Source organism: Zootoca vivipara, chromosome 12, assembly GCF_965207765.1.
Source record: "Zootoca vivipara chromosome 12, rZooViv2.hap1.1, whole genome shotgun sequence".
Classification (NCBI taxonomy): Eukaryota; Metazoa; Chordata; class Lepidosauria; order Squamata; family Lacertidae; genus Zootoca; species Zootoca vivipara.
This window is the reverse complement of record NC_142595.1, coordinates 29,936,494-29,952,966: the sequence shown is the minus strand read 5'-3', so window position 1 is coordinate 29,952,966 and position 16,473 is coordinate 29,936,494. Positions and strand designations below refer to the sequence as shown.

Genomic DNA, 16,473 nt, shown 5'->3' with positions numbered 1-16,473 from the left:
CAATGGGAAAGTTCGCTTCAGTTTATGAACGCTTCAGTTTATGAACAGACTTCTGGAACCAATTACACCCATGCTTCAGTTTATGAACGCTTCAGTTTAAGTACTCCGCGGACCCGTCTGGAACGGATTAATCCACTTTCCATTACTTTCAATGGGAAAGTTCGCTTCAGTTTATGAACGCTTCAGTTTATGAAGAGACTTCCGGAACCAATTGTGTTCATAAACCGAGGTACCACTGTACCAGACTTTTAGGAGACATCTGAAGGCAGCCCTGTTTAGGGAAGCTTTTAATGTTTAATAGATTGTTGTATTTTAATGTCTGTTGGAAGCTGCCCAGAGTGGCTGGGGAAACCCAGCCAGATGGGCGGGGTATAAAAATAAATTATTATTATTATTATTATTATTATTATTATTATTATTATTATTCCTTCTTCTTGCGACACCCAGGCTCCCAAAATTTAGGTGGCCTAGGCTGGGTAGATGGGGTGGCTGAGTAGAATTTTTATTTAGAGGGGGCTGCCTCTGTCTGTGCTGGAGAAAGAGGTTTGAGAGAGAGATTCCTAATCTCCAGTACAGTGGTGCAGGTCAAAAGCATCAGAAACATTCAGGCATTCTGGAGAGCCAATGCCAGTCAGTGTAGACCAGGCATCCCCAGACTTCGGCCCACCAGATGTTTTGGACTACAATTCCCATCGTCCCTGACCACTGGCCCTGTTAGCTAGGGATCATGGGAGTTGTAGGCCAAAACATATGGAGGGCCGCAGTTTGGGGATGCCTGGTGCAGACAATGCTGAGCTAGATAGACCAATGGTCTGATTCAGTACAAGACAGCTTTCTATATTCCTTTGTAATTCTCATGAACTTTTGTCAGTCTTTACTTATCATATTAGCAGAGAGAGAGAGAGAGAGAGAGAGAGAGAGAGAGAGAGAGAGAGACGCAGTTGGTGCTGTGGTCTAAACCACTGAGCCTAGGGCTTGCTGATCAGAAGGTCGGCAGTTTGAATCTCCACGATGGGGTGAACTCCTGTTGCTTGGTCCCTGCTCCTGCCCACATAGCAGTTCAAAACCACATCAAGTGCAAGTAGATAAATAGGTACCGCTCCGGCGGGAAGGTAAACAGCGTTTCTGCGTGCTGCTCTGGTTCGCCAGAAGCGGCTTAATCATGCTGGCCACATGACCTGGAAGCTGTCTGCGGACAAACGGCGACTCCCTCGGCCTGTAGAGTGAGATGAGTGCCGCAACCCCCGTGTCATCTGCAACTAGACTTAACTGTCAGGGGTTCCTTTACCTTTGCCTTTAGTATGCCTTACTAATGAGAAGTCTTGGATTCCCAAGAGAGCAGATCTCTAAGAACACAAAAGGGACATGATTGTCCCTTCCCACATTAACAAATTGATATTGTCATCATAGATCCACACAAAGGGGTTTATAAAGTGTATTGTATGGCTCAACTGATACATGTTCAATACTTCCACTGGAGGAGGGAGGGAGAGAATATGAAGTTGAGAGAAATTTGTGAAGAAAAAATGGTAAGCTATTAGGTGCTTACATTTTTCTTATGATCTTAGTAGTCAATTGAGCTCAAAGCAAAATCAATGCACTCTCCTCCCTTTCCCCTCTCTCATTCTTTTCTTTCCCATACATTTGCTCCTTCCCACAGCACTCTCTATTGTCAATGAAACTCAAACAGAACAGATTATTACAGTTCATTTTAATTGCTTAGAATGGGTAAACAGTCTATTGTGCAGTTTTTGATAAAGATGGATGAATCTCTCAATTTTGATTTTTCTCCATTACTCATTTTTACAATCTTAAGTTCTCTTTGCAGTATTTCCACATCAGTTTCTGTGTGTGTTTTTTGCTGAATAGTCTGCATGAACATTCATACAAATTGCCATGCACATTTTTTTCTTAAAATATTCATTTTCACACAATTATATCCACTACATACATTTACAAGAACCTTCCCCAAACATAATATATCTTTGTACATTCCCCCCACTAACATTCACTGTTGTGTGCATTTTTATTGCAGTTTCCCATAATATGCACTATACATACATGTTTAATGTATTGGGGGGGGGGAGATTGCAGAATTGCATTGCAAAATACAGAAAAGTGGACCAATACGCACCAATACCTGGAACCTTAAGGTTGTTTAATTTAGGATAGACAAAAGAAAGTCCTTCTTCACATAGCATATCCTTTAGCAATGGAATTCACTTCCACAAATTGTAGTCAGAGTCACCGACTTGGGTGGCTTTAAAAGAGGGAATTAGACTAATTTATGACACAAAGTGTTAATGGCATTTTCTGGCCATGATGGCTCTGTTCCACCTCTAGTGTCAAAGACAGCAGTCTGCCTCTAAATACCACTAAAAACTAGAGGTTGCTCTTCAACTCAGGCTTCTCATAGGGATCTGGTTGGTCACTGTGATAACAGGATTCTAGAGCACAGAGGCCTTTGGCCTGATCCAGTTGAGCTCTTCTTATGTGTTTAGTTACATACTGGCAAATCAACCAAGAGGGCAGCCTGCTCCAGGTTGCCTTCCTAAATACATCAGGGGTAGGCAGCCCCCCATGCTCTTGCCCCAATTGCTTTGTGGGTAAGGCCTGCCCATTTTGAAGGTCTGGCACAGCAAGGTGGAGGGTGGTGGTAGGCAACCATCACCCTCCCCCAGCAATGCAGGTAGGTGGTGATTTCCCCTGTCTGGACATGACCATGCTGTGTGGCAAACACCACACACACACACACACACACACACACACACACACACACACTGCAGCCCCAGGTGAATGGATATTTTTGTGGATTTGGGGCTCTATTATAATTTTTTTGCACTAAGGAAAGTAATGAGAAAGTGCACCTCCTAACAACCAAATCATAATGAATGTTCAATAAACAATGACTATTATAGCACCCTTCTGTAAAATTTGACCAAATAAATTGGCATGAATTCTCAGTAAAGAAGTAGAAGTCAATGTATACTCAGTTACAGCAATCACCTATTCTTCTTCTGCCTGCCCCTGCCTCGTTACCAGTTTTAAAATTGCTTCCATCTGCATATTTTAGATTACAGTGGTACCTCTACTTACAGATAACTCTACTTACGAATGTTTCTACTTACGAACGGAACTCCGTCCACCATCTTGGATGGGATTTATATAGGATTTTTTCTACTTATGAATTTTTAGATAGGGTTGCTTCGACTTACGAATTTTTTTCTCCCAATGCATTCCTGTGGAATTCGACTTACAATTTTTTCCGACTTACGAATGTGCGTTCAGAACGCATTAAATTCGTAAGTAGAGGTACCACTCTATACTACTACCTTGGTGTATGGACATAGCATAACTTCTTTTTCCAAAATACATGATGCATAGCTGTAACTATTATTGCTATTTTGAAATCCAAAGTGCAAGTACTTTACTGTAGGTCCACTGCTTACAATCTTTCAATTTCCTCTTAACACCTGTCCCATTTCCTTCCACAGACAGCATGGATACTAAGGAGCAAAGCATAGTTAATCAATCCTCTCCGTCAGGATTTCTTCTAATGGAATTTTCAGAAGTAAGGGAACTACAGATTCTACACTTCTGTATGTTCCTTGCTTTTTATCTGGCAGTACTTATAGGAAATCTTCTCATCATCTCTGCAGTAGCCTTTGACTCCCACCTGCAAACACCCATGTACTTCTTTCTCATCAACTTGGCTATACAGGACATTGGTTCAGTTTCAGTGATTATGCCCAAATCCATGGCCAACACCCTCTTAAATATTAGATACATTTCTTACGCAGGATGTGTTGCTCAAGTCTTCTTCTTTCTCTTCTTTTTAATATCCGATTTCTTTCTCCTCACAGTTATGGCATATGATCGATATGTTGCCATTTGCAAACCGCTACAGTATGAGATGTTGATGAATATGCAAGCCTGCATCCAAATGGTTATTAGAGTATGGATCAGCAGCTTTCTTTGTGGAGTTTTACACACTGGGTGTACCTTTTCTTCCCCCCTTTGCTCCAATGTGGTCAATCAGTTTTTCTGCGAAGTCCCACATTTGCTTAAGATGGCCTGCTCTGATTTGTACCTTTTTGAAATTGGAGCTATTGTGTTAGGATCTGTCACTGTGTTAGGCTGCTTCATCTTCATCATTGCAACCTATGTACAAATCTTCACCGAAGTGCTGAAAATCCCCTCTGCTGAGGGAAGGCAAAGGGCGTTCTCCACATGTCTTCCCCACCTCATTGTTGTCTCTATATTTGTGTTCACTGGCTGCTTTGCTTACCTCAAGCCCACCTCTAACAGTCCATCACACTTGGATTTGGCATTTACCATGATATATTCCATGGTTCCACCACTGATGAATCCAATAATCTACAGCATGAGAAACAAGGAGGTAAAAAATGCTTTGTCAAAACTGCTGGGTTCAAGGCTCTCTTCTATGAATGCCTTCTCTAGTTTTTTTTTCCTCCAAAGGTGAAGGGTCTGGATATGTTTAGAGTTCCCTTTGCTCCAGATGACAAGACCTGCACCAATAGGTTTGATTTGCAACAAAAGATATTTTGATGAAAGATTACTTTGACAGTAAAATAGGGTGGTGTCAAAGGGTGATGGAAATGAGTCATTTTTTTTAAAGGCAAATGATGGATGGCCATATGCTAGGGATGCTATAATAGTGGTTTTCCTGCACCAGCAGGGAATTAGGCAAGCTGACATTTCAAGTCACTTTCAACTCTGATTTCTGTGATACTCACCATTTATTTTATGGGTACATTTGGGTGTGTAGACACAAAATTCTCTATGTGTTCACAAAGTCATCCTCCATCCATTCCTCCAGGTCAGTTGCACCATTTACACCTTTGTCGTCTGCTCAGATTGGCTGGTGTTCACCATTGCTTCTGTCTTGACTGGATTTATCTGTAGTCGCCCTTCCTCAGTTAAACAAAATTACAGTGCAATTCTGTGCATGTCAGATTGGACATATTCACCACTGAATTCAATTAAGTTTACTTCAATAATTAAATGGCTAAAGATTGCGCCCCTGACATTCATTTAAGTTGGCTCAAGGCACAAGAATATTTTTTTTCTGTGTCTAATGTGTTAATAATCTCACAAGCTTTTCCTATAAATGTGCAGTATTTGTAAATCCCAATGAGAAACTGATATTTTTGTGATGTTTACACTATGTGCACATATTTAAGCTGTAAAATTTAGAGTATTCATTTTTAAAAATTATTAAATGCTGCCTAATTACTCACATTTCCCATCTAATTTAGCATACATTTTGCACCTGAAATACATTTCAGAAGTTGTGAGTATTGTAAACTAGACATGCTAAAGTTTGAAATACTCTGTAACTCAACATTATTCTGAAGTGTTCAGAAGTAAAGAGGCATTTATACTACTTTTCTCTTTATATGTTAATTCACTTTTTGCTCTGTTTGTTGACATTCTAATTCTTATAAATGTAAACTCATGGTCTGTGTAATCCATACTGGCTTGATATCACTCTTGTTTATTGTACTCTGAAAAACAAATCTCTGATATTTAGAAGTACCGGTAGTGAGGCCAACGACACACAATTTTATTTTATTTGGGGGGGGGCATTTTTCGCCCAGCCCTAGCTAAGACTTTTCTGAATTTCACAAAAAGTACAAAAGAGAATGTAGATTCCATGCTTGGATGAGACTAGCACCCAGTCCCTAGTCATCATGGTGATCGTTTGATGAGTAAAGTGGAGAAATAGTCCCATTCTTCAGCTCATCTCCATGAATCAATTGGGAAGTAGGTGCTATTTGAAATGTGTGCCACTCTGTGTGTGTGAGAGAGAGAGAGAGTGGGGTGACTACAACCATCACTGGCTTTTCACCCCTGGAGGGTTAACCAAGAGTAAAAGAAGTCCTGATTTAGCACAAATATTGTCAAATCCAATACAGATACCAACTGGGATAAGACCATCCACTTAGAAGGCATGTTGAAAGATGAAAGTCCTCAGGGCCGTCTTAAGCACATCTAGCACCGTGGCGCAAAGATCCCTCTGGTGCCCCCTCCCTTTTTCAAAATTTAGAGCTCACCAGGGCTTGCAGCTTTCCCAAAGAGGGAGGGGTGTGGAGGAGATGTTGCCCTCCCTCTTCCAGCCTCGGGGAAGGAAAGCGACATGCTGCGTGACTCCCAAAGTCTCTGGCTTGCGGGAGAAAGAGCAGGAGCCCCAGCCAGAGAGACGTGGCGCCGTGCGCCCGCCTCTGCCCTGCATTCCACGAGCCACCAGTGCACGCACCGTGGGACCAGCAAAAGCCATTTGGGCGCTGTGAGCACGCTGGTGGCGAAGCTTGACTGAGCGGAGCCCAGAGTGGGGGAAAGGAGAAGGAGGCGTGACACGGAGTCCTGGCCAGACCGCCGGAACCCCACGCTCACTTGCGAGGCTCCGGGGCGCCTCCTCCTCCTCCGCTGCCTGACGACAGCCCACTGCCGGTGCTCTTGCTGCAGCAGCTCAGCAGGCAGCGGCTGAGGGGATTCCTGCAGCCAAGGGAGAGGAGGAAAAGGAGGAGCCATAGGGCTTAGTGGTTGGTTGCGCCCTGCCAGCGCCCCTGAGAGGCCAGAGCCACTAGGCCCTATGAGAAAGACGCCTCTGAAAGTCCTCAACAGATGCCAAAAAGGCAATATAGACATTGCCTAATATATAAATGGAAGGATTTCCACAGGGTAAATGCCACCACACTAAAGGCCCAAATGGAACAGATCTGCTGATGAAATGGTATCTTCAGGAGACCCTCTGTTTACAGCAGCCTTCTTCTCCCACCCCTGTGTATTATTTTGGAGTGTCTGTGTGTTATTTTGGAGTGACCATTAGCTTATTCTGGCTGGGGCTGATAGACGTTGGTCCAAAACATCTGAAGGGCACCAGTATGGGGAGGTCTGTTTGATCGTATTGAAACGGGTTCAAATTCCCACTCGCACAAAAAGTTCAACGTTTGACTTTTGGCCTTAGCTAGTGTTTTCCTTACAGTTCCTATGAGGATAAAATGAGGGAGCAAATGATGTAGGTCAGTTGGAGCTGTTTTGTGCTGGGATGAGATACAGCTATCTCTTTGAAATTATTATTATTAATAATAATAATAATAATAATAATAATAATAATAATATACTGTCCCGGAGATCTCAGGGCAGTTCACAGAATAAAATGCTATCACGATTCATTTCCTACGAATGGAGGAGAGGGATAGAGGGATCAAAAAAGATACCTTCCTCATTTGAGAAGGGAGTAGAGCTAACTTGACTTTCCCCCAAACACCTCATTCCATAATTCTATGTTCCTGGTACTAATTAAACATGCAGCCGTGACCATTCACCTTGCTGCAGTTCCTGTTGTGGATGCTTCTGAAAATGGGCATATATCCATTCTAAGCTGTTGTTTCTTTGGATTGTCATATGTGAAAAATTTTTGTTTCTGTGCAGCTCTACTACCGAGAGGCTTTCAATTCCTCTGAAACCAAATCTCTAGGAACAGAAATGAGTTATTAATAAATCTCCTCCCCATGCTGACAAATTTTATTGCCCTTATAGTTCCAAGTGTAGGAGTATTTTTATATAATTGCATGTGTAGCTGGTATGATATGCAGTCATTTAAAAAATGTGGAAAGAATTCTACAAAGAAAAATAGTAAGCTGTTTAGTTTTTTGTTTTGTTTTTTGCAATTGGACTCTATATGAAAATAATTAATCTCCCCTCCCTATGTCCCTATCTCTCTATCATGGTCTTTCCTCCACATACTGTATAGTCGCTCTGTCCTGCAAGTTTCTCTGTATTCTTGAGTCTGGAATTGGACAAAGTACTTAAGTGTATGCACTTTGTCTATTTTCTTGAAATTTTCAGATATTTTCACACAATCAAGTGAATTGCAATGTGGATTAAAGAAATCTGCTGTATAATCTCCATCCTGGAGGGCTACAGGTTATCGATAGCAAGACTGAATATTTGCTAATGTCAACTGACAATTGAATTGGACATTCCTCCTCACCTGAAGTATCTTAAGGAGAGGACTTTTCTGCATTAAAGAAAAGCCTTGAAAGTTTGCTAAAAGTAGTCAAGTGTTCCTGAGGAAGGATGTGTACATCCCAGGTAGACATTTTCTGAAGTATTGGATATATACTGTGAATGAAGCCTGGATAGCTCAGTTGCCTAGAGCATGGCACTGAAAATGCCAATGTTGCAGGTTTGATTCCCGTATCGGACGGCTGCATAGTCCTGCATTGCAGGGGTTGGACTAGAATGATCCTCAGAGTCCCTTCCAACTCTATGATTCTATTATTATTTTGTGTCAGATTGCGGAATAATTTCACATTATTCTGAACTGTGTGATTTATTCACCACCTTGCCCTGTGACACAAGGCTTTATGTGGTGCTGCTCATCATTAACACTGGCAATTAGAGCTCTCCATGCCTGAAGAATTGCATGCAAATGAGTACATTTGCTAAAATTGTAGCGGAATGATTAGTTCCCCTATTAGTCTCATTATTCTCCTGATACCCTAAACAAACAGACTTTCCTAATCAAATTAGCAAAACTGACCAAAATATATCATTGTTTCTGTACAACCCAAATGCTGAGATGTGTTGAATTCCCATGAGAACAAATCTCTAGGAAGACAGAAGATATATTAATCAATTTCTTCCTCATGTTGATAAATGTTTATTGTCCTAATAGATACCAACATAAGTGGATTCTTATAAAATTACATGTTTTGCTGGAGTGGCATCAAGTCATTTAATGGCACTGGAGAAGTAAAAGAAAATGAAGAAAAATAGTAAGATACTTTCTTTGGATTTTCTGAATGAAAGAAATGAACCGGTCACCCTCCCTTCGCCATCTCTTTCTGTCATATTGTCTCCTGCACCAATAGTCACTCTCTCCTGGAACTCTCTACCTCTGTTCATGAATCTGACAAAACACAAGGTACATCAACATGTATAGAATCTATATTCTGGATATTTTCAGATGTTTTCATACTAGAAAGTGAATAGCAACATGAATTGAATGAATTTGCCATAGATTTCTAACTCAGAGGTATACAGTTGGCGATAGGACTAGTCACTGAAATAGAATGTAAATTCAAATTTACATTCAATATCCATATTTCTCATCTGGGAAAATATCTGAGGAGTTTTAAAAAGAGGAGTTTTTATTTTTTTATTTCTTAAAACCCGGGTGATGTTGAACCCTGTCAAATATTAAGGGGAAAGGTTTTGTATATCCTGGGCAAATATTAACTGAAATAATACTGTGACTGTCTGGATAATTTTGTGGCAATTGTGGTGCAGCTTCACATTATACTCTGCAAAGCCTACGTTGCTCTTTTTCTTTAGGACTTATTTTCATTTCCACCTAGCTGATGATTATATGATGTGTATTTTACTATGATATCTTTTCCCTCTTACTTTTAAATTGTAACTGTCACATGTTATTTTTTTTTCTTTGGGCTGTTACAAGTTCAGACTTCCCTCTGTCCATATTACCCTTCAAATTTCTACCACTGTTCATCAGCAGTAATTGGTTGGACACCAATTTCTTTCCCATTCTTTCAAAACCTTCCATCCTGTGGAAAGGAGGCAACCATTGTCACATGCTGAGTCACACCATTGGTACCTCTACTTCAGCACTGCCAGTGGGGAAGGTCTGCAGCTCAGTGGTGGAGGACCCTTGTTGTATGCTGAAGATCCCAGGCATCTTCAGATGGGGAGGGTAGGTGGTAGAAATAATATTTAGTAACCGGCAAGCCATTGCCATTCATTATAGTCAAAACTGAGCTAGATGGACCACTGGTTTTGACCCAGTATAAACTGGCTACCTGTGTTTTCATGTACATCAGCCTGCCTCAACCTGCTGCCCTCCTTAGGTTTTGAACTACAATTCATTTGACCCAGGCAGCCATGACAGTGCTTAGGAAGTTCTAGTCCAAAACATCTGGAGGGCACTAGGTTGGGGAAAGGTGGGCTACCCTGATGGGCAGCAGCTCCACAGGATGTGAGGCAGTGGGCTTTCTTTGAGATCCCAGACGCTGATCTGAGGAAACATGTGCTCTTTCCCTAAGCTGGGAGCTTTCCCATTAAATCAGAAGCTTACTGTAGTTTTACCAAGCATCTGTCCCTGATGAGAAATCAGGAGAAACAAAGGAATGGTAAAGGCCCTCCTTAGTAATCAGCAGGATGTTAAAGATGATGACTATTGACAGTGATGAGTTAGCTCATGTCAGATTCACACTGCCATCATGGTTTCTAATAAATTATGAAATTGCCTTCTGCCTTCTACAATTGAGCTATGGCATTATATTAGGGGGGCCAGAATATCTGGCTAGTATTGACTGGTCTTGGACAACATTATTGTGCATGTGAATCTGATCCACATTCAAAAGACTCAGTCAGCAGAAAGTGGTATATTTGGCATCTACCCTGTTTCTCCGAAAGTAAGTTGTAGCCATAAAATAAGCCGTAGCAGGATTTTTAAGCATTCAAGGAATATAAGCCATACCCCGAATATAAGACATAGTGATAGGCACAGCAGCAATGCCGGCCGCAGCAGGAGGAGGGGAAAAAATAGGACATCCCCTGAAAATAAGCCATAGTGTGTTCATAGTGTGTTCTTTGAGGAAAAATAAATATAAGACGGCGTCTTATTTTTGGAGAAACACGGTAACTCGTTTAAATAGTCAAGCTCTTAATGGAAATACCGGTAGTAGATCAGTGGTATGAACAAACAATAATGACCTTACAAACATAATTGCATTGCTAATAATAATAATAATAATAGCACTAGTATTCACAGTCATCATCATCATCATCATTTTTGAGCTCATTGCCCCCCCCCCCAATCATAACTTCTTCAGGACGTTGCTGCCTGCTACAATAACTTAACATCATCATCAGCAACAAAAACTTAAATGAAAAGGGTAACCGTCTCGACAGCATTATTTCTGCTTCCTTCCACAGCAACATGAATGTGAAGAAGCAGAGCATGGATAATCAATCATCTTTCTCAGAATTCCTCCTCCTGGAATTCTCAGACATTCGGGAACTACAAATTCTACATTCCATTATATTCCTGGCGTTGTACTTGGCAACTGTCACAGGGAATCTTCTCATCATCTCTGCAGTAGCCTTTGACCACCACCTGCACACACCTATGTACTTCTTCCTGATGAACTTGGCCATGCAGGACCTGGGACAAGTTTCAGTCATTAATCCCAAATCCATGCTCAATTCCCTCATGAACACCAGGTACATTTCCTACTCTGGGTGTGTGGCACAAGTACTCTTGTTCATGTCATTTATGGCATCTGATTTCTTTCTTCTCACAGTCATGGCATATGATCGGTACGTTGCCATTTGCAAACCATTACAGTATGGGATGCTGATGAATAGGCAGGCCTATATCCAAATGATTATTGGTGTATGGATCAGCAGCTTTTTCTATGGAGTGTTACACACCGGAGGTACCTTTGCATCCCCCTTTTGTTCCAATGTAGTCAATCAATTTTTTTGTGAAATCCCACAGTTACTTAAGCTGGTCTGCACTGATTTGTATCTAATGGAAGTAGGAGTTCTTGTCTTAAGTGCTGTCATTGGGATTGGCTGTTTTATCTTCATCATTATAACCTATGTGTACATTTTCACCGCCGTGCTGAAAATCCCCTCAACTGAAGGAAGGCAAAAGGCTTTCTCAACTTGCCTCCCCCATCTCATAGTTTATGCCCTATTTGTATTTACTGCTTACTTTGCATATTTAAGGCCTCCCTCTAATACCTCACCACATCTAGATTTGGCATTTACAGTGATGTATTCCATGGTTCCACCCTTGATGAATCCAGTAATCTATAGCATGAGAAATAGGGAGATTAAAAATGCTCTGTCAAAGCTATTGGGTTTGAGTCACTCCTCTATGAAAAACCTTTCCAGTCCTCTTTTGTAAAGGAAAATTCTGTATACAGTATACAGTCCAAAGTCTGAGGTCCAGCGCTGAGGGCCTTCTGGTGAGTCCCTCACTGCGATAGGTGAGGTTACAGGGAACCAGGCAGAGGGCCTTCTTGGTAGTGGTCCCTGCCCTGTGGAACAGCCTCCCATCAGCTGTCAAGGAAATAAATAACTATCTGACTTTTAGAAGACACCTGAATGCAGTCCTGTTTAGGGATTTTTTTAATGTTTGATGTTTGATTGTGTTTTTATTATTCTGTTGGGAGCCTCCCAGAGTAGCTGGGGAAACCCAGCCAGATGGGTGAGGTATATTATTATTATTAAACTAATGATAGGAAATTTGAAATAGTATAGGGAAACTTTGAAGAAATTAAATTGATTTAGCTTAGTTTTCTCAATCGATCTAGAATAGTTATATTGCTTATATTGCAAATTTTGAGAATCCGTTTGGTGTAGTGCTTAAAATATCCTTCTTTGCCCTGTGGTCCTCCACATGCTCTGGTCTCTGGATCCCATCATAAGTGAATTTGGGCTATGATGGCCAGGCCTTCTGCCAATGAAACAATCTGTGCCCTTTTAAAGTGGGTCTGGTGTTTGTTTTTGTTTGTTACTCTATTATGTATTTTTGTGTTTTTATATTGTAAACTGCCCTGTGATCCATTGATGAAGGGTTGTATAGAACTTATTTTGTTCTTTTTGTTTTGCTTAATCTGAATTTTATTGTATTTTTCTTATGGTCTATTGACTGCAATAAGTTGAATGAAAGAACTTTCCATGGAAAAGTAAAGCAGTGTAAAATATTTGAAGCCACACTTACACCACTGCACCTGACAGTGGTTGCATACCCTCCAAAAGTCCTCAGATGAAAATGTCACTATTTTCATCAGAGAAAAGTTGGAGGTTGTGTTTTTTTCCCTGACTTTTTTTGTAGTATAGTGGTACCTCGGCTTACAAACCCTTTGGGTTACAGTTTCTGCTAACCTGGAAGTAGTACCTCAGGTTAAGAACTTAACTTCAAGATGAGAACAGAAATTGTGTGCCAGTGGCGCGGCAGCAGTGAGAGGCCCCATTAGCTAAAGTGGTACCTCAGGTTAAGAACAGTTTCACATTAAGAATGGACCTCCAGAACGAATTAAGTTCTTAACTAGAGGTACCACTGTAGTATTCTGTTCGTTTTTCCGTATTAAAAGTGGCATTTGTTACTCAACAATTATATTGTAATTCAACAGAACTAATGACTTCCCGCTCACCCAACGTCAATGTTTATAACTCAGATTGCATACAATTGCATTTTAAGGTTCCGTCTTATCAAATTTCATCCTCCCTAACATGTTTTTATATATATATATTCTGCTGTTTTCTTACACTTCAAACCCTGCTGTGGTCTTCACATATGAAAAATAACTTTTTATATAGACCAGAAACGGTTTCCAGTTGTCTTGCCAAATGCAAGGTGGTTCTTTTATTTTGATATTCAGAGGCAATACAAAACACATGTGAATGAGAAGACTAAATGTTTTATTCTAAACAGCAAGCAATATATAGATTATGAAGAAACCACTTCAATCTGCCACTTGGAAGCCCTCAAGAAGCGGCAAAGCGACTCCCCAGGTAGCCTTAGTTGGCACAGCCCTGCGGCTGACATACTGTGCACAATCTTCTCATTAACTCTGCCCAAGACCATCTGATTTATAGATAGCCTGTGTAGCTTGCCCGACTGGCTACGTGCAGATAATTCATTAGCCACCCTCTTCCCAATGCCTCACTTTCTCTAAACAATGTTCAACATCAAAGAAGGTCAGAAGGTACCCAGCACTATCACTTCCAACAGATTAGGACATTAAAGGCTGTTCTCAGCCATAAAAGAGCTGAACAAGAGATAGGGAAGAAGGAAGGAACAGAGACAGGAACGATAACCACATTAGATCACTAACTCCTCGAAATACAGTTATCTTGCAGATAGATTGCCCATACACCAGCTTTCTTTAAAGGATTCTAAATCTGTATCTTTTATCAGTGCCATCAATTCTGCCACCTTTGCATATTCCAAGATTTTCCTTAACCATTCTTCCTTTGAGGGAGTTCTTTCCTCAATACGATAATATTTATTGTCATTGTCCCATGCAGAACAACAAAATTGAAAATCTACAACAACCACCAGCAGCCTACTATCAAAAAATGCATATTGACTCACTACCCATCCCGCCTATACATAATTAACCCATAAAAAATCTCTAATGCTCCCTAAAACTCTGATACCCCACAACTGAATACAGACCCTCACTCACAGACTGCCTTTCGCTGCGTTCAAAACCGAAATCGCTCTTGGATAGAAGCTGTTTCTAAGGCAGCTAGACTTGGTCTTTATGACCCTATACCCCCTTCCAGAAGGCAGAAGCTAAAAGAGCTCATTTCAAGGGTGTTCATTCCATTTCTGAGCACAGAGTATCTTTGCTGCTGGAGTCACATATACAGTATAAATAACATTGAGGGATTCTTTAGGATTTCGTTGTCTTCATCCCCAGCAGGAAGGATTACTGCCTCCTGGCAAAAGTCACTTTAATTTTTTTCTTAATTTCATTATGTCCCAAAAATCATTTGAGAAAGCAACAGACTTCTTAACTCCAAATGCCAGGGAGGATCAGATGAATGCATTGCAAACTGATGGGCAAAAATTGGATAGCCATTAACCTTGAAAGGAAGTCTGATGCACAGAAACACTGAGGATTGCATTTTCCTTAAATTTATGACGTACAAACAAGGAAGATAAAAATTCCCATGCTCAGCATTTCAGACGTTCTAATCTTCATCCCAGCTTCATTCCATATGAATAGCAGAATAATTTGCATATATATATATATATATATACCCCCTTTTCTTTTCAGTTTTGTTTATTAGCATTCCCCTCACCCTTGTAATATAGTAAGTCTTGGAAGCATATTGGAACTCCCTAAAGGTAAATGGGCACTCTTTGCTCCAATGCATTCCTCTACACAATACTCTGTAGTCCTTTGAGCTTTGGACCAGAGAAAGTGAGAGATTGCTATTGGTTATTGCCTGACAGCTCGAAGGAGAAAGAGATGGGCAGTGATAAACTCACAATGGTAAACTCACAGTGATAAACTCTTGAACTCTGATTCTTGCCTGTCTGCAGCATAAGGCATAACTTTTCCTCTACGATCTACTGGTTATGTTCACCCCTTAACATTTCAGAGGGCTAGGATCACTTTCATCTCTAGATGGGAGAGGATGGATGTACCAGTGATTGGTTGCCACCAGCACCTGCTGACCTTGCAATGTAATGTCTGGAGTTGTGCATATCTTCCTTGAATAAACCAATCTTTATCTTAAAATCTTTTGGTTATTTCTAGGTGAGAGTTCTTTAGTGGATACAAGGGTTAACAATATGCACATAAAAACTAGGCACATTTATGTCTCGTAGGGTTGGCAGACTCAATAGTGGACAGGACTTCTGTACCTTTAATTCCCCTGCTCTCTTTTGAGTCTGGAAACCTTAAAGAGAAACCAGCAGACCCTTTGTTTAATTTCCAAGCAGAAAGTCCTGTCCACTATTGAGTCTGGCAACCCTAATGTCTCTACTCAAAATTGGAGTTGACATGCAGGTGGGACTTGCTTTGATAGTTTCATTCTGACTTTGACCTCTTATAGGCACAGGAAGCTCTTTTTACAAAGGGTTGATAAAATGTGAAGAAAATCCATCTGGGTGCAGTGCAAAAGCATCAGGAACATTCAGGCATACAGTTACTACTTATCCCACAGGTGCTGGGTTTAAGAGGCACTCTTTGCCAATGAGTGGTGTTGCTCATTAGCAAAATGAATGTGAAGAAGCAGAGCATGCATAACAAATCATCTATCTCAGAATTTCTCCTAGAATTCTCAGAATCCTCCTTCCACCTGCCCCTCCCAAGCCCTCTATATGCGGACAACATTCTTAGGTGTGTGAAATGTGACTCAAGTTTACACCCTCAGGGACTCGGTCACTGGAAGGTGGGATATTTGGCAGCTGATTATGAAACCTTCAAACTGTTAAATGTGATTGTGCCTTAGTCACATCAAACTACTACGGTACAATGAGTTTGCAAGCACCATTTCTAGTAATACATTACACATATTCACAGTCATCAACATCAGCTTTTCTTCCTCAGAACATTGCCTTATTCTAAAAGAATTTAATAATAATAATAATAATAATAATAATAATAATAATATTTTTATATTTTTAACACCTGCTCTTCTGTTTCCTTCCAGAGGCAGCATGTATGTCAAGGAGGAAAGAATAATTAATCAATCTGCTTCATCAGAGTTTTATCTGCTGGAATTCTCACAGATTCAGGAACTGCAGATTCTACACTTCTTTGGATTCCTTGCTTTTTATCTTGCTACAATTACAGGAAATCTATGCAGTAGCCTTTGACCACCACCTGCACACTGCTATGTACTTCTTTCTGATGAACTTGGCTATACAGGACATTGGATCAGTTTCAG

The 16,473-nt window shown here is 40.7% G+C and overlaps 2 protein-coding genes across 2 annotated transcripts; both read left to right on the top strand.

Moving 5' to 3' along the window:
- The first annotated feature begins 3,499 nt into the window (after positions 1-3,499).
- LOC118094725 (olfactory receptor 14I1-like) lies at positions 3,500-4,483 on the top strand. Its single transcript, XM_035135334.3, has one exon. The coding sequence runs from the start codon at positions 3,500-3,502 to the stop codon at positions 4,481-4,483; it is 984 nt and encodes a 327-aa protein (XP_034991225.3).
- A 6,507-nt stretch (positions 4,484-10,990) lies between these two features.
- LOC132592933 (olfactory receptor 14A16-like) lies at positions 10,991-11,965 on the top strand. The gene has a single exon (XM_060281178.2). The coding sequence runs from the start codon at positions 10,991-10,993 to the stop codon at positions 11,963-11,965; it is 975 nt and encodes a 324-aa protein (XP_060137161.2).
- The last annotated feature ends 4,508 nt before the right edge of the window (positions 11,966-16,473 follow it).

Coding starts and splice junctions, on each gene's coding strand:
- LOC118094725 (XM_035135334.3), top strand. CDS start 3,500: ATGGATACTAAGGAGCAAAGCATAGTTAATCAATCCTCTCCGTCAGGA.
- LOC132592933 (XM_060281178.2), top strand. CDS start 10,991: ATGAATGTGAAGAAGCAGAGCATGGATAATCAATCATCTTTCTCAGAA.